At 52.7% G+C, this 21384-nt stretch overlaps 1 protein-coding gene across 1 annotated transcript in view; it reads left to right on the top strand.

Annotated features, from left to right (window-relative positions):
• ZNF777 (zinc finger protein 777) overlaps positions 1 to 11683 on the top strand; it is a gene marked incomplete at its 5' end in the record, with an annotated part of 28076 nt that extends 16393 nt beyond the window's left edge. Inside the window, 2 exons of the mRNA XM_080818760.1 lie at positions 6598 to 6849; positions 10198 to 11683. Coding sequence (XP_080674886.1) covers positions 6598 to 6849; positions 10198 to 11354 — 1409 coding nt within the window. The 3' untranslated portion in view covers positions 11355 to 11683. The remainder of the gene's footprint in view (positions 1 to 6597; positions 6850 to 10197) is intronic.
• Positions 11684 to 21384: the final 9701 nt, after the last annotated feature.

The following is a 21384-nucleotide window of genomic DNA, read 5'->3' as shown; positions in this document are numbered from 1 at the left end:
GTCAGGCTCCCTGCTCAATGCAGAGTTTGCTTGAGACTCGCCGTCTGTCCCTCCCCCTGCTCTCTCCGTCTCTCAAATAATAAATCAGATCTTGAAAAAAAAAAAATAGACTTTCTGCATCCAAAGATAGATCCATTTAAAAATTTGATACGTATTTTAAAATGTCCCTCAAAACATGGGCGCCTGGGTGGCTCGGTGGGTTAAGCCCCTGCCTTCGGCTCAGGTCGTGATCCCGGGGTGCTGGGATCGAGTACCACATCGGGCTCCTTGCTCAGCGGGGAGCCTGCTTCTCCCTCTGCCTCTCACTGACATTCTGCCTGCTTGTGTGCTCTTTCTCTCTCTCTCTGACATATAAATAAATGAAATCTAAAAAAAAAAATTTAAAAAAAAAGCCCCTCAAAGCAGTTGTGCCAGTTATGACACCTCCAGTTTATACACAGACGTGAGACTGCCTCTTTCCCCATACCCCTGCCAATAGTGGGTTTTATTTATCTTCTTATTATTTGCCCCAGTGATGGGTAGAAAAGACAGTATTTTGATGCTTTCACTCAACTTCTGTAATGATGTTGTGCCTCTTTTCATACCTTTATTGATCACCAGAATGTCTTATATTATGAATTATCTTCTGATCATTGTCCTTTTGGATTATTCATCATTTTATTATCGATTTGTAAAAGCTTTTTAAAAGTTAAGGATAGGGGTGCCTGGGTGGCTCAGGCCATGATCCCAGGGTCCTGGGATCGAGCCCCACATTGGGCTCTCTGCTCGGCAGGGAGCCTGCTTCCTCATCTCTCTCTGCCTGCCTCTGTGCCTACTTGTGATGTCTGTCAAATAAATAAATAAATCTTTAAATAAATAAATAAAAGTTAAGGATATTGGGCGCCTGCGTGGCTCAGTCGGTTAAGCATCTAGTTTCGGCTGTGTGCGTGCACTTGCTTGCTCTCTTGCAAAAATAAAATGTTTTAAAATTTTTTTCTAAGTTAAGTTATCCTATGTATGCAGATATAGTTATTTATTAATTTATTTGAGAAAGAGACAGCATGAACAGAGAGGAGAGGGAGAAGCGGGCTCCCGGCTGTAATGCGGGACTCGATCCTAGGACCCTGGTATCACGACCCGAGCAAAAGGCAGACGCTTAACCGACTGAGCCACTCAAGTGCCCCTATATTTTTGAATATATGATTTGCCTTTGTATTTAGTATTTGTGTGTGTGTGTAATGGATATTTTGAACTTTTGTGTGTTCAGATTTTATCAGTTTTAAGTTTCTATGTATTCAAATTTACCCATAACTAACTTTATGGTGTCTGGGTTTCATATTAAGTATAGAAATACTTAACTTAGCCCCTTTCATTCAGTAAACATGATTACAGGTCTTGGGCCTATGAGCTTTTTAAAAAGCTCTAAAAATATTTGTAATCTGAAATAAAATATTTCTTGCTCCAGAAAACAGAAAGAAAATTCCAAAAGGCAAATAGTCAAGTATTTTCACTAAGTATCTGCAAATATAGCATTATATCAGCTTCATTAACTATTAAATGTAGCGCTCACAAACACATGATACATTTGGAAACAATTCGTAGGGTTGATTTTTTTTTCTTTATTTCCCATCTTGCAAGAGTTCTCAGGAATAAATGTAATTACAGAGATCACAAACCAAGCACAAATTAGATCAGTTCCTCATCACCAAACAATGTCAAGGCAAAGCTACGGAAATTCTTCCCAAAAAATGTACACCTGAAAATGAGAGTTGGTTTGTGTTGGGCACACGTGACGTCTGCTGTGACCAAACAGACAGCTTCCAGAAGGAGGATCTGGAGTCCCAGGGGGCTGGGAATAGCCTGTTTTTTTCCTGACACTAGGACAAGTTTATTAGTTGTGTCTAAATTTCTGTTTCATCAGTAATTTACTTTGATGTGATGCCAGTTGTCGCCCCTCCATCCGCTCACTCCCACCCCATTTATTGAAAACTTTTCCCCAGGGGCTTGAAGTTCTACCTTTGATCATAAACTGTAGTCCTGCAATTTACAACGCTTTAACTTTTTTTTAATGGGAGAACAAATCGCTGCTTAGAAATGCAATCGGGGTGTCAGTACTCTTTCAAAAGTTGTGTGGGGTGGGGAGACTTTTTTGGTGGGAGACCACTGGCTTCCCTGCTGTCTAACAAATGGAGGAGAGGCACGCAGATGAGTAAATACAGCACCTTGCAAGGGGAAGGAAAAGTAAACACCATGGAGAGGGGCGCAGTTCCGTGCAGCTGAGAGCATCGTAAGAGGTTTGGCCGAGTGAGGTCTTGTAGTAGGGGCGGGTCCTGGAAGGCAGCGGTTTCGAGCTGGAGTACCAATGCCCCTAGAGGTGCGTGGAGACTTCCCAAGAGGGATATGACATAGATGGCTTTGAGGGTTCAGTAAGTCCTTAGTTGATCTGTTCTCATTCACAAAACTCGTCAGTGAGGGCACCCAACACATGCAGCCCATCCTCATCAGCCGCACCCCACCCTGGTCCCCATCTTATGAGGGAGTAGTTCTCCGATGTATAAAAAACCCTCTGGGTTACAGAGACAGTCCAGACCGTAGGGGCACGTGACCACAAATGCAGTGCCCTGGGGCCTGGGTGGCAAATTCTTTTTTTTTTTTTAAGATTTTATTTATTTGACAGAGAGAGATCACAAGTAGGCAGAGAGAGGGAGGAAGCAGGCTCCCTGCTGAGCAGAGAGCAGAGAGCCCGATGTGGGGCTCGATCCCAGGACCCTGAGATCATGACCTGAGCCGAAGGCAGAGGTTTAACCCACTGAGCCACCCAGGTGCCCCTGGATGGCAAATTCTTTTGCAAGTTAGATCCCTTGCAATACTTGGCTTTCAACAAAATTGAAAGAGAACCTAATTAAGTTGTCAGCTAATGGGTCATTAGAAACAATTTTTGATGCTATGTTAACCATGTGCTTTCACAGCATTATAATTCAGAGCAAATTCAGAGAATCAAGTGACGATTCCACAACAGAGCCCCTGCCAGCCCATCTATATGTCTATGTAAATGAGCTTTGCCAATGCTTTTGTTTATGAAGCAGATTTGATCCTGAACTCCTGTCTCAGTCACGTGATAAGAATATTCATTCTCAGATAAGCAAACTAATTAGGGGACAAAAAATTCCTCTCCATCCTCATAAGAGCTGTTTCCAACAAGTTTTTAGTTCTCTATCTTGAGTAACTGTGAATCATTATATACTACTAATAACGAAGGATAACTTAAGCCAGGAAAACAGTCAACACTTAGAGCCCCATGGTTATTAGAAATGAAAGCAAAATTAATCTTTCAATTTACATACACATTTGTGCAGCAGAGTGGTAGACCAGGAGATCAGTAAAAGGCTTCTCAGCATAAAAAGATGTTCTATTGGGATAAAATTCTGTGGGCAAAGTGGGAATGGAAATAGAAGTTCAAGGTGAAGAGGAATGATATAAAAATTTCAACTATCAAAGAAGAACTTGTTCGTGTAGGTTTTAAGTGAATAATAGTGGGTCGAAAATTGCCGCCGTTCTCAGATCCCACTGGCGACATTCAAGAGTGACGGAAGAGTTTATTTCAAACCATCAATATTTACAGTACGCCAGAAATGACATCTTTTGCAGTTACTGGAGCATTTTACATGTTTATTCAAAAAAGTGCAAAGGGGTGCTTCATTTTTGAAAACCACTTTAGAGGGAGGAGGCAAGCAAAATATCTTCAGGAGTTTGTGAAGTGAGGGAAGGCATTTTTATGATGCTGGGGTCCCGGTTGTGCTGGTGGCTGTAGGGCAGGGACAGGGATTACAGAGCGAGAAGCGGGCACTGCAGGGAGAGCGCGATGGCCCCAGGAACAGGGCAGGCTAAGGCAGCGAGCAGAGGCGTCACCGTTACCGTTACCGTGGTGCCTCCCCAGGTGGGAGAGAAAAGGGAAGTCAGCAGGGTGACTTGGAGCTAGAGCAGGAGCCAGCAAGGATGTGAGGGAGGGTGACCTCATCTTTTTTGTGAGACTGAGAATAGGAGGAAGAGGTTTTGGAAACCTGGTTGTAGGGGAAGCTAGGCAGGGTCCAGGTTTAAGGCTATGGCCGAGGCAATGGGACCATCCCAGCTACTTTATATTCTGCTGCTCCCCATGGCTATCAGGAGATTGGGTGGCAGCTCCGAGGAGAATGAAAGGATTGCCAGGCACCAGGGAGAACCCATTTTGGGTCCTGTGGCATCAGCTGCCCGCCTGCTGGGTGGGTCTGGTTTCCCGGCTTTTAGCTTGGGGATCACGAGTGGGCGTGATTAAGAGCAGGCAGGCTTCCCATGGGCATGGACGGTTGGGTTAGTTTCGGAGGTTCCCGGTGTCTTTCCTCTTTCCACAGCACTTTCCACCTTCGGACACCCCATACAATGTATTAATTCTGTTTATTGCGTTGGGAAAGGTGTATGAGGGTGGGGGAGCTCTCTTACGTTCACCAGTGTCTCCCACGTCATTAGAATACCCCATCGCACATAGTTGGTGCTCAGTAAGTAACTGGTGCTTCAGTGAATTCAGTGAAGGAATACATGCGTCTGCTGATGTGTTACACGTTTATAATCTCCTTCATTAACAAACAGATTTTCGGGGCGCCTGGGTGTCTCAGTGGGTTGGGCCTCTGCCCTGGGCTCGGGTCATGATCTCAGGGTCCTGGGATCAAGCTCCGCATCGGGCTCTCTGCTCAGCGGGGAGCCTGCTTCCCTTCCTCTCTCTGCCTGCCTCTCTGCCTACTTGTGATCTCTGTCTGTCAAATAAATAAATAAGATCTTAAAAAACAACAACAACAAAAAAGTGATTTTCAAGCTGTGAGGGAGTTTCTGCTGGCACAGCTCTCTCCACGGGGAAGAAAGTAAAGCTGAACCCCTACCTCACACTCCACACAAAATAAAAATAAATTCCAGATGGAGCAAAGACCTTAATGTATATAATAAAGCAATAAAAAGCTTGAGACATACTCCAGGAGACCCTGTGAACCATCCAGGAGCAGAGGAGACCCTCTTAACGAAGAAAACCCAGAAGCCATGAAAGACAGACAGACATGTGTGACCACAGGAAGACTTGAAGCAAGTAGTCTGATGAGAGATGGCTCAGAGTCAACAGACAGACACTAGATTTGGGGACTGTTTGAAATGCTGATAAGAGAAAACGGGTTATCTTTAGCACAGGAACCAAAGAACGCTCACCAGTTGACGAGAACAGAACACAGTTGATACGGAATTGACTTGAAAAGGCCAACAAGGAAAAGAAACAATATTCAATGACCCTCGTCAGGAAAGTGGGATTAAAGTATCAGAAAATTACCAACGTACGCCCGTCTGACTGAGGAAAATATGAAAGAGCAGTGGCGTCTGTCTCCAGCAGGGAGGTGGGGAGGAGGCTGGGCTCCCGCGGGGCTGGTGGAAACATGTATTGTCGCAACCTTGTTCAAGAGCAGCTCATGACATCTGTCAGATTAAAAATAACCACACCTTTGACTCTGCGGCCCCACTCCCAGGACTCGCATGGAAATCAAACCCCTATTTTATAGTGAGACATGTAAATCCACCTGTGATCGTGGGATAGTTTGGCATGTGAAGGGCCGGAACAAAACAGCGCCAGTTCCTCTGGAGGGGACGGTGGGACACGCTGCCAGCCTCACCGCGGGCTGTGGACAGCGCTGGGGAGGAAGGCGGTGGCCTACAGAATGGCTTTGCAGCGATTTCTGCAAGATAGCTAAGTGAGGAAGCGGATGGAGAGGACTGTGTAGATGCCCATTTTTTTAAACTAATAATGGCCAGAAAATAAAAACAGATAGACATAAATGTTTGCCCTAAATCCCTAGAAAAGCATAGAGGAAAATGCTAGGTTGCTGACAGGGCTAACCTGGGCAGGTCACAGCTGTGAACTGGGAAGGGAGGGGAAGAGGAGGACCAAACAAAAGAGAAAAACTGCCGCGCTAGAAGATTACATGCTAAGTCCCGTTTATGTCAAATGATGCCCGTGTGTGTTGACATGAGAAGTTACCTGCAGACCTATGGGCAAGTTAAAAAGAAGTCAGGGCAACGTGTGTAATCAGAGGCTGTTTTAAAACAAAACTGAGAGCTCCAAGTGCATGTGTGTGTGCGTGCTTGTAACTGTGGGCGGGGATGGGGTTCGGGGGTGTCCGGCCTGTCTGAATCGGACCCCAGGGGCCTGGGCTAGGAAGGTGTGCAGGGTGAGGAGGTGATTAGCCTTTTCATTATTCACCTTGACCGTGAGGGAGGGAAACTGTCTGCTGACTTTGACTGGCCTGACCCAGAAAACAGAATTAAGATCCCGTTTGTTCAAAAACAACAAAAAACAACCCTGATAATACTGTTTTTAAAATTGTAGGGGTCATAGAATACAAACTCCACATGTATTTTCACTTTACTCCGGTTTGTACTGATGTTCGAGAAACTTCTGTGTCTGCTCACTCGACCCCGCACTATAGTTCCTCCTGGTCTCTAAAATGAGAATTTTTGAGATGTAAATCCTAGGCTGCAGAAACCTCATGTAATGAACGTGTTCTGGGTTCTTCTATCCTCTCCCCCTCCCCACCCCCCCTGCCTCCGCAGCACACGACGGGATCGTGATCAAGATCGAGGTGCAGACCAACGATGAGGGCTCCGAGAGTCTGGAGACGCCGGAGCCCCTGATGGGGCAGGTAGAAGAGCACGGCTTCCAGGACTCAGAGCTGGGCGACCCGTGCGGAGAGCAGCCGGACCTGGACATGCAGGAACAGGAGAACGCGCTGGAGGAGTCCACGGAAGGCTCCAGTGAGTTCAGCGAGCTCAAACAGATGCTGGTGCAGCAGAGAAACTGCGCAGGTCAGTTGGAAGGGGTGCGGGCTGTGGGGGGGAGCTGCTGCCATGAGGCCTGCAGACAGGCCCCTGCTTGTGGGAAAGCTGGGCTTCCCTTCAGACAGGGTCGTTTGACCTTGACGGGTCGACAGGTGTGACAACCCCGGGCACGGATTCGGGGGTGGGTTTCTTGCCTCCAGATTTATAAGAATCTGTCTCTGGGCTTGGAAGAAGGTATTACAGCCAAAGACAAAGTCAGATGCAGACCCAAAGGGATCTCCGAGATCACCTCTCCAGCTCCCTCCTTCTACAGGCAGAGAAGATCAGACAGATTGCCCAAGGCCAAGCCGTTATGGCAAGGGTAGAACTTCCATCTCTGCTATGTTCTTTTTTTTTTTTTTAAGATTTTTATTTATTTATTTGAGAGAGAGAGATCACAAGTAGGCAGAGAGGCAGGCGGGGTGGGGGTGGGGGGGGAAGCAGGCTCCCTGCTGAGCAGAGAGCCTGATTTGGGGCTTGATCCCAGGACCCTGAGATCATGACCTGAGCCGAAGGCAGAGGCTTAACCCACTGAGCCACCCAGGCGCCCCTCTGCTACGTTCTTGATAGTTCTTAGGTCACATTAGAAGTCCCAGTAACCCAGAGAGCTCAGCCCTAGCCAGGCATGTGTTTTAAAATAACAGACTGTATGGTCTCTTCCTGGTACGATCTGGCCATCACTCATGTTTAATTATAAAACCTCTGGGTCACTCTCCTGCACACCTTTGGCTCCGTGTGAGTTCAAGAACAGTGAGGAAGTAGGCTTTCAGCGGCCTAACCTCAGGACATCTTTTGTGGCTGATTGTCTGACGCTGAACAGTCCTTTCCGTCCTGAGAAAAGCCCAGTCTGGTCATCACGGTGTACTTTTCATATACAGCATGAAATTCAGTGAGCTGCCACTCATTCAGGGGCTTTCAGCTATAGTCATAAATGAAATCAGCCTGACCCTTTCTTGAATGACCCCCATCTAGTTTTGGAAATAAGATTATACTCAACTTACATGATGGTGAACTGGGAAGCTTTTTCTTTTTTTCTATATTTTGAAAATAATGTATAAGGTAGGAATTAAGTGAATTCTACCAATTTTTTAAGGAACACACTTCACTTAGGTTTTGTTTTTTTGTTTAGATGTTTTCTTTACGTGCCAAAGAGCCATTAATTATCATAGCAGTTTTGATACTATACTATTGTACATAGAAATGTATCCACATCCATTTTATTTAATAGGTTTTTAAAAGTATGGTGCTGATGATTGGTTGTTGTTGGGTTTTTTTTTTTTTTTTGAGACTTTATTTAACACAGAGGGAACACAAGCAGGGGGAAATGGGAGAGGGAGAAGCAGTCTTCCCACTGAGCAGGGAGCCCGATGCAGGGCTCGATTCCAGGACCCTGGGATCATGACCTTAGCCGAAGGCAGACGCTTAAGCGACTGAGCCACCCAGGTGCCCCTGTGCCGATGACTTTTTACATTTTTTCATTTTGCCGGTAGAGAATCCCCTTTGCAGGTGGCCTTTCCGCACTTCATAAAATATCACGGACGTCTTGCTTGGTCAAAGATGTCGATCTAACCCCTTGCTTCTGAATAACCGCGTGATATCCCCAAAGGCATTTTAATCCACAGGCTGTGTCTGTAAAACAGGGGAAGGTGCAGGGCACATTGTGAGGCTGAGCTGCGGCGGGGCCTCACATAGAAATGTCAGCCTGCCCTCTGGGCCTTCATTCTAGTGGGACCTCAGGAAAGTTCACACGGTACTTGGTGGGACTTTGCATCCTGGATTGCGTCCCTTGCTGAGAATCTTAACAGGGCCCAGGCAGTGCTGGCCCTGACGAGAGGCCTGAGCTGGGACTGGCACATCTGTGTCCTGACTGTGACCCTGCTGTTTCTTGGGTTCTGAGGAGCAAGAGGAAGGCCCAAGGCCCAGTGGTCACTAGCGGCTACTTTGTAAGACCTGGGCCAGCTCACGCACACCACCAGCTTGTTTCCCTGGCGGTTGAGGGGGCAGACTAGATGGTCCCTAAGTTAGAAGCTCTGAAGAGGTCTGGCTTTACTTACTTAATTTGGAATGATCACTAGGTATCTCTGGGCTTGGAGGCCCCCCGTGTCTGTGAAATGGGGCTAATCCTTGCTTGGCTTATCCCATAAGAGATTGTGAATAAAACAACAAGCTCTCAGGCAAGACCTGGAAAAGTTCTCATTAGTTTGCTGTTAAGAATTCTGCAAAAGCAGACTGTAACGGCAGCTTTCATCTGACAGGGGCTCAGAGAAGGGAGCGCCTTTCTCGTGTCACACAGTGACTAAAAACAGACTCTTCAAGTAGCCGTGTTTAGGGAGTGCATAAGTACAAGGCATTTAAGAAAGTGCAAAGAGAAGTCAGAGGGCACTTCTTTTCTCTAGGACTAACATTCTTGGGGAACACTCTAGAACACCGTGTAGAACAGCTAACATCTTGGGCCCTGAAGGACCAGCCCAGAGGACAGAGAGCTGGGAGGAGGAGGACATCCTACAGTTGTGTTCAGGGAGCCCTTCCTGGATGGGAGGGACCCCACACCCGAGGCTGGGGGAAAGGCAGGAGAAACCTTGGCCCTAGCTTCAGACTTGGTAAGGTCACAGCAGGTGGGTCACCCACCTGTGTGGGTGTCGTGCTGCAGGTGAGGCCAAGGTCCTAAGCCCTGGGCAGGCACCCCAGTGAGTGTTGCTGGCCCAGGAGTGGTTGAGGGCCGCACTTTGGGACGGTCAAGGAAGATTTAAGGGCAGAGCCGGGACTGGAGCTGGGTGGTATGTGGCCTGTGTGATTTGGAGGCAGGGAGAGTAGGGGGACATCGCTGGAGGATGGGGAGTACAGACACCTGGGGAGAAACCCACAGGTGCCTTCAGGAAAGCCACAGACCCGGGAGGCTGGGGGATTTGGGGTAGAGGAGGCCTTAGAGCCTGAGGAGTCAGCCCTCGGGTAGCTCCAGTGGAAAAGGGAGGGTCCGTGTCAGGTGGTAACTGGTAGGCACCCTGGGCCCGAGTGCCCCCCTGGGGGCCCCTGCGGGCAGCTGCTCACCACCCGCTCGGGAACATGAGCACAGGCAGGGCCGCCTGCCCCTTCCTAGCTGCACAGGGTGCCCAGAGAGGGTTCCTGAACCGAACCCGAGGCCCACGCGGGTAACACCTCCAGCACCGGGGAAGTGGGGACCGTGGGCAGCGGGGAGCGGAGGGGAGGGTTTTCCCACATGGGGCCGGCAATGTGCGGGGGCACCAAGGCGAGGCCACCACACCTGCCTCCGTCCTGGGTGCAGGCCCCCGGGCCGCCCCTGACGTGTGTCCTTCTCTCTCCCTGTCCCTGGAGCAGAGGGGATCGTGATCAAAACCGAGGAGCAGGAGGAGGAGGAGGAAGAAGAGGAGGAGGACGAGCTGCCGCAGCACCTGCAGGCCCTGGGCCCGCTGTCCGGGCGCTACGAGGCCGCCATGTACCAGACCCCCCTGCCCGGGGAGCTGTCCCCCGAGGGCGAGGAGAGCCCCCCGCCGCTGCAGCTGGGCAAACCGGCGGGGAAGAGGCTGGCGCCGCCGGCGCACGGGGAGCGACACCTGGGCGACAGCCGCGGCCCGTCGAGCCAGCAGCAGCGGAACCGGCGCGGCGAGCGGCCCTTCACGTGCATGGAGTGCGGCAAGAGCTTCCGCCTCAAGATCAACCTCATCATCCACCAGCGCAACCACATCAAGGAGGGGCCGTACGAGTGCGCCGAGTGTGAGATCAGCTTCCGCCACAAGCAGCAGCTCACGCTGCACCAGCGCATCCACCGCGTCCGCGGCGGCTACGCGTCCCCCGAGCGCGCGCCCGGCTTCGCCCCCAAGCACGCGCTCAAGCCGCGCCCCAAGTCGCCCAGCTCGGGCAGCGGCGGCGGCGGCCCCAAGCCCTACAAGTGCCCCGAGTGCGACAGCAGCTTCAGCCACAAGTCGAGCCTGACCAAGCACCAGATCACGCACACGGGCGAGCGGCCCTACACGTGCCCCGAGTGCAAGAAGAGCTTCCGCCTGCACATCAGCCTGGTGATCCACCAGCGCGTGCACGCGGGCAAGCACGAGGTCTCCTTCATCTGCAGCCTGTGCGGCAAGAGCTTCAGCCGCCCGTCGCACCTGCTGCGCCACCAGCGGACTCACACGGGCGAGCGGCCCTTCAAGTGCCCCGAGTGCGAGAAGAGCTTCAGCGAGAAGTCCAAGCTCACCAACCACTGCCGCGTGCACTCGCGCGAGCGCCCGCACGCCTGCCCCGAGTGCGGCAAGAGCTTCATCCGCAAGCACCACCTGCTCGAGCACCGGCGCATCCACACGGGCGAGCGGCCCTACCACTGCGCCGAGTGCGGCAAGCGCTTCACGCAGAAGCACCACCTGCTGGAGCACCAGCGCGCGCACACGGGCGAGCGGCCCTACCCCTGCACGCACTGCGCCAAGTGCTTCCGCTACAAGCAGTCGCTCAAGTACCACCTGCGGACCCACACGGGCGAGTGAGCGCGCCCGCCGCCCCGCCGCCCCGCCGCCGCCGCCGCCGCCGCCGCCGCCCGGCCCGCCCCGGACATCTGCCGGCCGCCGCGAGGCCCCAGCCGGGTGGGCGGGGCCGGGGCGCCCCCAGCCCCTTTGCTGTGAGCCCCCCTCCCCCTCCTTTCGTCCCTCCTCCCAAGGACACCGGGGTAGTGAGACCAGGTCGCTTGCTGCCGTGTTTACCCGGGTGGGGGGAGTGCGCGGACCTGGGGAACCCCTTCGGGCTGTTAATTTCCTTGACAATAAAATGGATGAAACCAATCAGCACGGGGGGAGTGATTTGGCCGCCGGCCACTCGGAGGGGCGGTGCAGGGCCACTTAGTTGGGGACTAGAACTTTATAATTACCTTTTGGATACTGTGGTTCTATTTGATAATAATAGAGTAATTTTTAAAAGACGAGCGTTTCCTGTTTGCCGTTTTTGTTTGGTTTTGAAGGGGAGGGCTTGAGAAGCTGGCCGAGGGACCTGTGTCTAGTGTCGCTTGCCAGGTTCCCTTGAGCCCCTCTTCTGTGCTCGTTCCCGTGTTGGGCGGCGGTGGGGGCTCAGATCCCACAGATTATAAAGTCAAGGAGGAGACGGGGCTGCCGAGCTTGAGGTAGTGAATGGATGTACGGAAAGGCAGCAGCTGCTGGCTGCGGCGAGGAGGGGGGCGCTCAGGGGGGGCAGGGCGCAGTGGACGGTGGTCAGGGAGGTTTGGAATGCGCTGGGGAAACAGTTACACTGTTCAACGGCAAAAGCTACGTGCCTCCCCCAGGACCAGGCCGACTTCCCTGCCAGCTCGAAATGCAGCTCGGGGCGCAGTGGCATGGCCCGGAGTGCAGGGGGGCACAGGGAGGGGTGGGGAAGGGGTCCGGAGGCCCCTGGTGCCAGTCGTTGGGGAAACCACAAAAGGTTCCAGTGAGACCTTTTTTTATGTGTATGTTGTACCAAAGCTACCCTATTTGGAGTTGTCAAATGCGCAGATGCACCCTGGGTCTAGGGACCGGTTCCTGTCCAGTGGCCCTCCAGTGAGGTCTAGAAAGAGAAACTGAGGGCGCGTGACACTGGCCACAGAGTGAGTCACTCTCGCCCTGCTTCTGGGCTCCTCTGTGACCTGGAGAGAATTCGGGCCATCAGAAGGGACAATTCCTGGAGGCCCGCGGAGGGCCGGGCTCAGCCTCCTTGGCCTGGGGAGGCCAGACTTGGGCCGAAAACAGGGAGAAGAGCTGGAGAGACGAGGACTGCTGAAGGGAGGAAGATTAAGTCATGAGTCAGGGCGGAGAGGAGTGGACAGCGTAATTACAGAGTTCAGAAAAGAATTTAAGAGCGAAGGTGCCATATTTTTGACTCGGAAGAGACCAAGAGGTCACCAACTGCCTCCTTTATAGAGACGCACAGAGAGGGGAAGTGATGCTCAAGGTGTCACATTTGAAAGGTTGGGACGTCTGTGTTCCCTGAAAATTGTCTGCAAGGCTGGTAGAGCAGGCAGCGGGAGGAGGGCCGGGCCGGGCTGGGACGGGGAGCTGGCAAGGCTGGTCTGGGTCCTGGGCTGCAGAACCTGACCCAGGGCCAGGCGGTGACACCGTGTGCAGTAAACCAGAGGTGCCAAGAGCGGGTTGGGTGCTCCACCCACCACAGGAAGAGGAGCCTGGAGACGTCAGAACCCCTTCTCGGGGGAGTGGGGTGTCAGAGTGGATCCTGTGGGCTGGGGAGGAGTCCAAAGTTGGGAAGGTGGGTAAGGCCTTGTCCGTGCAGGGATTCTTAAAGGGGGGGCTGTGGAAAGTGGGCTCCCGTGTGAAGAAGCAGTAACTAATGACACCCGCAGAACTGGAGAAAGGGTTTATGTAGAAAACCAAGGTCAAGGAGGTTGGCTTGAGGCGGACTCGGCGTGCACAGAGGGTCTTGGATCTGGGATCTCCCACGACTGTAGAGTTTGGTTTGAGCGTGTGCGGGAAACCACTGCGGAGTAGGGAAGAGGCGTGAGGCAGTTGGGGCCAGGAGACCGAGGCTGACGGGCCGGAAACCGGCCGTGGTCTGCCATCTGGGTGAGCCGGCCAGGTGCAACGGGCAGGCCACAGACCGTCTAACCGGTGGCTGGAGGTTGCAGGGATGACAGAGGAAAGGGTCCTGGGCCACACCGGCACATCGAAAGCCCGGAAGAGATGTCAGCAGAGGTATTTGGAGATACTTGGTGGACGGCCACTGCCACCCAAAACCTCTACTAGTCCAGGAATTTGAGGACCAGAGGGTTCTGGAGATGTTTAGACGAGAAGGAGACCACAGTGGTCCGGGGAGGTCACAGTGGCTTTGTTATACGTGGTTACCAGGACATCCTCAGGCCATCGTGGCTCACGTAGGAATGGTGAGCCTTTCTTTTCCTAGGAAATCTGGTTGTAAAGGGTTAAATACAGTCGGAGACTGGTACTTCTTGTGCAGAACTGGGCTGCAGGGGGGCTGCAGGGGGTTCTCTGTGATTCTACCTTCCCTCCCTTGGCTCTAACCCCCTCTTCATGCCTCTGCCCCCGAGGGGCCCTGAACTCCAAGGTGTCCTCTCGTCCCAACTCCCTGGCCCAATCGTAATTCTCACTTCCCATCCACCATAATCTCCGCGGCGCCAGAGGCCAACAGCTATCAGAGGACGGTCACTAGAGCGTAGACCGACTCCGGAGTCCGAGAGATGTGCATTTACACTTGACCGTTGTATGGCCTTGAACCGGTTAATTAACAGAGTGTCCACCTCGTCATCTTTTCAGTGGGGATAATAAGCCTTCCATTGTTCTGAGGCGTCAGTAACATGCAGAATAGATAGCAAAGACCTTGGCGCATAGTAAGTTCTCGATAAAAATTTGCTAATTTCATTATTAGTTCATGGTTAAAGACGACTTGGTTTAGTAAACACGGAAGTTCAGGTAAGTAGTGGGCTGTGCTGGAACCTGAAAGAATGAGTCTCTGAGAAGGAAATGTCCCCCACAGGCAGAAGCAGAAAGGTATTTCGGCGCGAGGACATTCAAAGCACATGGACCACTCCATCTTGGTCTCGAAGCCAGAGCGGACAGGGATTTAAACTCACCTCTCAGCCACAAGCCAGAGCCCGCAGTGGGCAGCGCCCCATCTTTCTGGGGATCGGACACCCTTTCCCAGGGTTTTCTTAGGGGGCCCTTCCTTGAACTAGAAGGCCAGACTTTCAAACTCCTATCTTGTCAGTCACCATTGGCCCCACAGGGTTGTGCACCAGAAAGAGTTAATTGTCATGAAGCAAATGCTTCTTTTGAAGACTTTAGGTCACACACATTTTATAGGTGAAGAGCTTGAGGCTCCGAGAGGTTAAGTAGACCCAAAGTCACACAGCAACCAAACGGGACAGTCAGGATTTGAACTCCGGCCTTTCCACCTCCAAAACCCACGAGCCTGACCGCCGCGTTCTTTCCCTGGGATCCGAACGGTCGTTGGAAAAGGAAAGCCAGCCCTTCTTTCAGAGTGTTTCATTCTATCCTGAGGGCAAACTTTGAGGAAACGGTAGATCTACTGAGCCGGACAGTCTCTGAGCCATATATTTGCCAACACCACAACCAGAGCGAGAGACTAAAAAAGAATTTTAGAGGCAAAAAAAGGCCTCGGGGTCAAGTCTGTGGCATTGCAGCTGGACAAATTACTGTCCGTGCTGCCTCCTCCCTCAGGTGTGTGTCGGGTGGAGGGGGCCAGAGGGGCAGCGGAGGGAGCAGGGGCTGGGTCCAGGGCCCTGGGGACTGCTCGTTGTCCTACAGCTCCCAGTGCTGAGGAAACACCAGTACTCCCAAGCGGAGTACTGGGCTCCAAGGCCAAACGGGGAGGGAAGAGGAAGCCGTCTACCACCTTGACAGCGCTGAAGACTGCGGCCTAGTCCTCTCGACCAAGCCTGTGGGGGTCCGGAAAGCTGGGACCATCCCAGGCACATTGAGGCACCGTCTTCCCAGCGAGAACCCCACCTCCGTCTCTGCTCTGTCCCTCCTGTCTGTCAGGGTAGCTTTGACCAGCCAGGTGTCTGTGGGAGACCTTTCCCGAGGCACAGTCATGGAGGCTCCTCGGATTAAGGGATCAGGGACGGAGGCCTCCGGGGGCCCTACTGTTGCCGGGGCAACGGTGAGTCAGGCCAAGGCCTCTCCTCCAGCTCTGGAAAGCCTCTCGCTGCTTCCCAGGCATGGTGGGAACGTCTAGGTTTCAATTTTTTTAAAAATCCATTCTGCCGTAACCACTTCTAGCTGGGTTCCTTGACGTGAGTACTGTTAGTTCAAATATAATAGAATCTAACACTTTTAATTTTACTTCCTGCAAGAGGTCACTCCAGGCAAAAAGGATTTTCTTTTTTTTTTTAAGAAAGGGAGAGAAGAAGGAAAAGGAAAGAGAGAAACACTGAATCTAGCACTAACCGTGGCCTTACACAAGAGCTTCCGGCCGGCCATGAGCCCCGGCCTGGAGTTCATCAGGGACAGTAATAATAACCGCGATTCACGGGGTCTGCCATGTTCCAGGCACTATGCCAAGTCAGTGCTTTCATTTCATCTCATCCTGCGACGACCCGAGAAATCGGTATTCGGTCCCACTTTTCCAGATAACGTTCAGAGAGGTTAAGCCACGAGTCTAAGATCACACAGCCAGAACCGAAACCTCAGCGTGTGGGACCAAAGTGGGTGATGTTATTAGGGGCTGTTATATACGGTCCCCCAATTTCATCCATGTGGATCCGCAATGAAAATGGCAAAGAGTACTATTTCTCTCTGATTCGCAGCTCCGACTGTCCCGTGGGCACTTGGGAAATTCGGCTGGCACCCACCCTGGGCAGGCCCGGATCACCTGCGGGCTGGTCGGGGTCATGCAGAGAGGTTGCGGGGTGCTCCCATGGGTGGGCCGCCCAGCTAGTCCCTGTTTTTTTTTATTTTTTTATTTTTTAAAGAGTTCTTTATTAACTTGAGAGAAAGAGAGCCAGGGGAGGGGCAGAGGGAAAGGGGGAGAGAGAGAGATCCTCAAGCCGACGCCATACTGAGCACAGAGACTGATGCGGGACCCGATCCTGTGACCCTGAGATGTGATCTGAGCCAAAATCAGGAGTTTGCTGCATAACGGATTGAGCCACCCTGAGCCCCCTGGCCCCTGTTTTTTTTTTTTTTTTTTTTAATTTATTTATTTGACACACAGAGAGAGAGATCCCAAGTAGGCAGAGAGGCAGGCAGAGAGAGAGGAGGAAGCAGGCTCCCTGCCGAGCAGAGAGCCCGATGCGGGGCTTGATCCCAGGACCCTGAGATTATGACCTGGGCCGAAGGCAGAGGCTTTAACCCACTGAGCCACCCAGGCACCCCTGGCCCCTGTTTTTAAACATGAGCCCCCCTCCTGCTTCAGGCATTTGGGAAGAGAGCTACATGTCAGGGTCAGGGCTCCCCTTCTGTTTGTTTCAGAATTGGGGACCTAATTAGCAAGCCATTTGCTTAACAGAGAAGGAGCTGGGTGATTATTACAAAGAAAACGCACCTGCTAATAAAATCACACTCTCGCCTTCCAGGTCTACACCACCTGTTGGTTCTCACCGTCCCTTCCACTGCCACCACAAGAACGAAACTCCCTTTCTCTTTGTAAAATAATACCCAGGTTCTCAAAATAACTCGAGTATAAGACAGGAGTACCACTACTGTCTATCAGCCAGAGTCATGGAAAGTTGAATTTTAATGGCAAAATATACCAATGAAAATGTCTATGCTCATCAGTAATTTTTATTTAAATAATGAATATCAGGATAGCCATTTCCTTTGAGATTCAGTATCGTCTAAGTATACAACCTTTTTAAGAACTATATTTAATCAGGGGCACCTGGGTGGCTCAGTAGGTTAAGTGTCTGCCTTTGGCTCAGGTCATGACCCCAGGATCCTGGGATCAAGTCCTGCATCAGGCTCCTTGCTTAGTGGGGAGCCTGTTTCCTCTGCCTGCCTCTCCCCCTGCCTGTGCCTGTTTTCTCTCTCCGACAAATGAATAAATAAAAATCTTTTTTTAAAAGTGTGATTTTAAAAAGAACTATATTCAATCAGTTCTTTGTTTACAGGGTACACAAATACTATGGCTGTGCCCTCAAAAAATTGAAATTGATTGGATTTAAGGTAAATTCAGCAGAAAATTAAGCAGGTTATGAAACATGACTTTTGCCATTCTCCCACTGAAGATATGACCCAAGAGCCACATGGTTCCACAATCAGATTTTCTGCAGGCAAATTACTTATACAAATTCTAAAATCTAAGATAAAATGATTTTGCGTGTATTATCCTGCTTAGATTAATCGTCATCCCTAAAAGTCACATTAATTTTGTCCAAAAGTAAAAGCAGTACATTGGTTTGTATAGTTACCGCTTTGAACAATTTAATAACATATATCCAACTAAAATAACGATTATCCCTTCCCATTTAATGCGGTGGATTCCTTCGCTTATCTTGACTGCATTGATGATTTACTAGCCAAAGGTTTGTAATACATTTTGAAATAGGTTTGGGGAAAAAAATGAAACTTCAAACATTTCAGAACATGCCAAAAAACCAAGTCAATATCCAGACCAAATTACACCAATCTCCAGTATATTTAATTTAAACAGTAGACATACTGAGAAGAAAGACACATTTTTCTTGCCCGAATCTGTGCCAGTTCCTTCAAGTCTTGGAATGAGCAGAAACTGCATACAAACATGCTGGGGTGTTCATTTTACCAAAAAGACGACTCACATTAGTATGTAATAATCGCATAATAGAATTTCAGAATTTAATTTAAAAACCCTTCTCTCCCAAAAGAAAATAGCATTGTTATTTGCTTTCTGTGAGAGGAATTTCTGAGTCCCAAACAATAAAAGTTTATCTTTTTATTGAATGAGCCCTTTATTTCTTCAAGAGAAGGTATCAATTCTCCTCCGAAAATGTAACAGAAGAAATCATTTTATTTACCACCAGTATGAGGACGTTTAACCACCTCCACACCTGTGAAATGAAGCCGATTCCTTGGAAGAAATGAAATCGGTAGGAACGAAATCTACAATATTTTAGAATCTCGGCTTAAGAATTAACACATCTTCATTAAATTTACAGTGATCAGCCAAAGGCTCTGCGCGGCATCTGGCCGTGTTTTCAGGCTTTTGTTTTTAGCCCCAGAATCTCATTTAAACACCTCCGCCTTCCCAACGTAAACAAGTGAAGTAACCGGGGTCGGGTGTCACGTTGGAGCACCCCCACCTCGGGGGAGGGACTACACCCACCTGCTCCGCCCTCTGCGGCCCCGGGGCTGCCCTGGAGGTCTCTGACCACCCTCTTCCCTTACTCCAGCTTCTCCCAGTTCAATCCAAACTCTGTGTGTTGCTTGCACCCAGCGCCACATCGCAGGCTTACTTAGTTCCCTGATAGGACAGGGGGGTTCTTAAGTTTCTTTCTTCTTGGGGGGGGGGGGGGTATATGCATTTCTACTCTCGGTAACCTCTCCATCACTGGGCAGATGTTCTCATCAGACAGTGGCGAGTCGCAGTGAAATCCAGCGAGGTGACACTCTCCAAGAATCCCTGGAAGGCAGGGGGAAATAGCACAGATGGCCAGAAAAGCCCTGTCAGAAGCTGCAAGGATCCCCAAAGTTATTTTTACAGCAGTCGCCTACACGGGGAAGGCGAGAGGAGATCCAGGTCCAAGTGGCGCCTGCAGGACCCTTGGCCGCACAACATGCCTGCGGGCAGCCTGGAGGGTCACCCGGCTCCTGGGGGCTCCCCTGGGCTCCCCCGAGCGCCCCAGGCTGACCCAAGCGAGGGGCTCCGTGCACGTTAAGCGATGGGGTGAAGGAGCCACAGGTGAGTGCGCCGGACGGAACACAGGTAATGGCCCCGTCTCTGCCCCATGGGGATGCCGACGATTTTCTTCATTCAAGCCAAGACAAAGCCTTTCAGAGATACGTATTTTATCATTCCCTCCGATATTTCAGCCCCAGTATTAGAGCCCCCGGGTCACTGCCAGATCCTCCTACGGCAGTCGCGGGCTGCCCAGCGCGACGACAGAAAGCCTCCGGGCTGCCCCGCCTCGGGAGGAGGGTGACGCAAGGGCCCGCAGGCAGCAGAGCCCGGCCGCGGGCAGAAGGAGCCAGTGGCATCTCCCTGGCCGCCGGGGAGCCCTCCCTCCCCTCCGCGGCCTCCCAGAGCTGCGAGCCGTCGCCCTCGCCCGCCTGTTCGCACAGGCCCGCGGCGCCGCCGAGGCCGTTCCGCTCCCGGCGGTCGCACGCTCAGCCCCCGCATGGCCCGGGCGGCCCCGGGACGCGACCTCCCGCCGCGCGGCCCCCACCCCCACCCCGGGCCCGGCCGCACCGCGCGCCCAGCCCCCGCGCCGGCCCTTCCCGCCCGAGCCCTCCACGCCCCCGCCCGCCGGGCCCCGAGCGCGCCCCTGGGTAACGGGGACCGGCGCGGCCAGCCGTGCTGCGAGCTCACGGAGGGGCAGGAAAGCCACAGTTTTTAATTTCAGAACGTTATTTCCAGAGATTTATTTTAAATACACGTATATATGCGTTATGCACATTTAATCTTTAATGGCTTAAGTTTTTAAAATTCCTCGGCCCGAGCGGCCTCCCGCCCCGCCGCAGGAGGCGCCCCCGGGCCCTCGGCCTCGCTGCCCGCGCCCCCGCCACGTGGGGCGGCCGCGGCCGTGCTGCCCCCTGCCGGCCGGAGCCCGGAGCCCGGAGGCCGCCGCGCGCACCTGGCCGCCCGCGGCCGCTCTAGGAACGCGGGCCTCTCGGTGGTGGCGCGGGCGGCTGCCGCGCGCCCACCAGGGGCCCGTCCCCAGAAGCCGGGGGTCTCTCCCTCCGGGGCGCCCCGGGGCCGCCGCCTGCGCCGCCTGGGGCCACCGTTTCCGGCGTCCTCGGCTCCTCGCGCGCCCCGCCGGCCCGGCCCCGTCCCCCGAGCTTCGTGGGGCCCGTTCTTTGTGCAGATCCGGGCGCGAACACAAAGGCGAGGCCTCGGGGTTGGCCGCGCGCCGGTGGCGGGGGGGGGTGGGGGGGGCGGCAGCGACCGCCCCGGACTCCCGCAGCCGCGGGAGGGGAGAGCGGGAAGGGGGTCGCGAGGCGCCGCGGGCCGCACTTCCTTCGGCCGCTGCCCGCGGGCTCGGCTCGCCGGAGCGGGAGGCGGACGTCTCGGCCCCCCGCGGAGGTGGACCGGGACGAGCGCCCTGACGACGGGCTGGACTTGCTTGCACTTGCACACAAGTGCGGTACTGGTCTCGCTGTCGCCGAGAGGTGGCATTGCCCTGTCAAAGGGTATGGACGTTTTCCCCCCCCAGGCTTCTGATGCACACGGCCAGGCCTTTCCCCAGAGCGCCCACCAGCTGCTGCTTGTCTGCGGCCGCAGGTCCGGTCCCCGCGGGCTGGGAGCGGGGGAAGGCGGCTTCTGCGGGGGAGGGCAGCGGGGTGCACAGTCGCCGGGCGTTTGAGGAACAGCGTGTGGGGTTCCGTGTGACCCGGCAAGGCTTTGGAGCCGGGGCTCGGTCCTCGTGGGGCCCGACTCTCGGCTCTCCATGGATTTGAATGCTTGGAGACACGGAGCACCTGGACGGATCCTGTGAAAATGCGATTTGACCGTGATCTTTAGCTTGTCACCCTCAGCGGGGCTCCCCATTGCTCTGAGGGCAAAATCCAGAATCCCAGCGGGGCCCACCAGGCCCTACCTAGGTCTGCAGCGATATCGTGGGCTTTGGATCAGTTTCCCAGAGTTGCCATAACAAAGGACCACAGACTGGGTGGCTTTCCGCCACAGAAGTTGAGGGGGAATCTGTTCCCCACTTCTAGCTCCTGGCGGTTGCCAGCAATCCTGGTGTCCCCTGCCTTATGAAGGCTTAGGTCCAGTGCCTGCCTCTGTGATCACATGGCATCTTCCTTGTGTGTGTCTCTATCTGGGTGTCTCTCCTTTTATAAGGACAATGGCCGGATTAGATTAAGGACCGACCCTAATCCAGTATGACCCCATCTTAATTTAATTATATCTGCAATGACCATA

The sequence above is a fragment of the Martes martes genome (assembly GCF_963455335.1).
Source record: "Martes martes genome assembly, chromosome: 11".
NCBI lineage: Eukaryota > Metazoa > Chordata > Mammalia > Carnivora > Mustelidae > Martes > Martes martes.
This window is presented reverse-complemented; position numbering and strand designations above follow the sequence as displayed.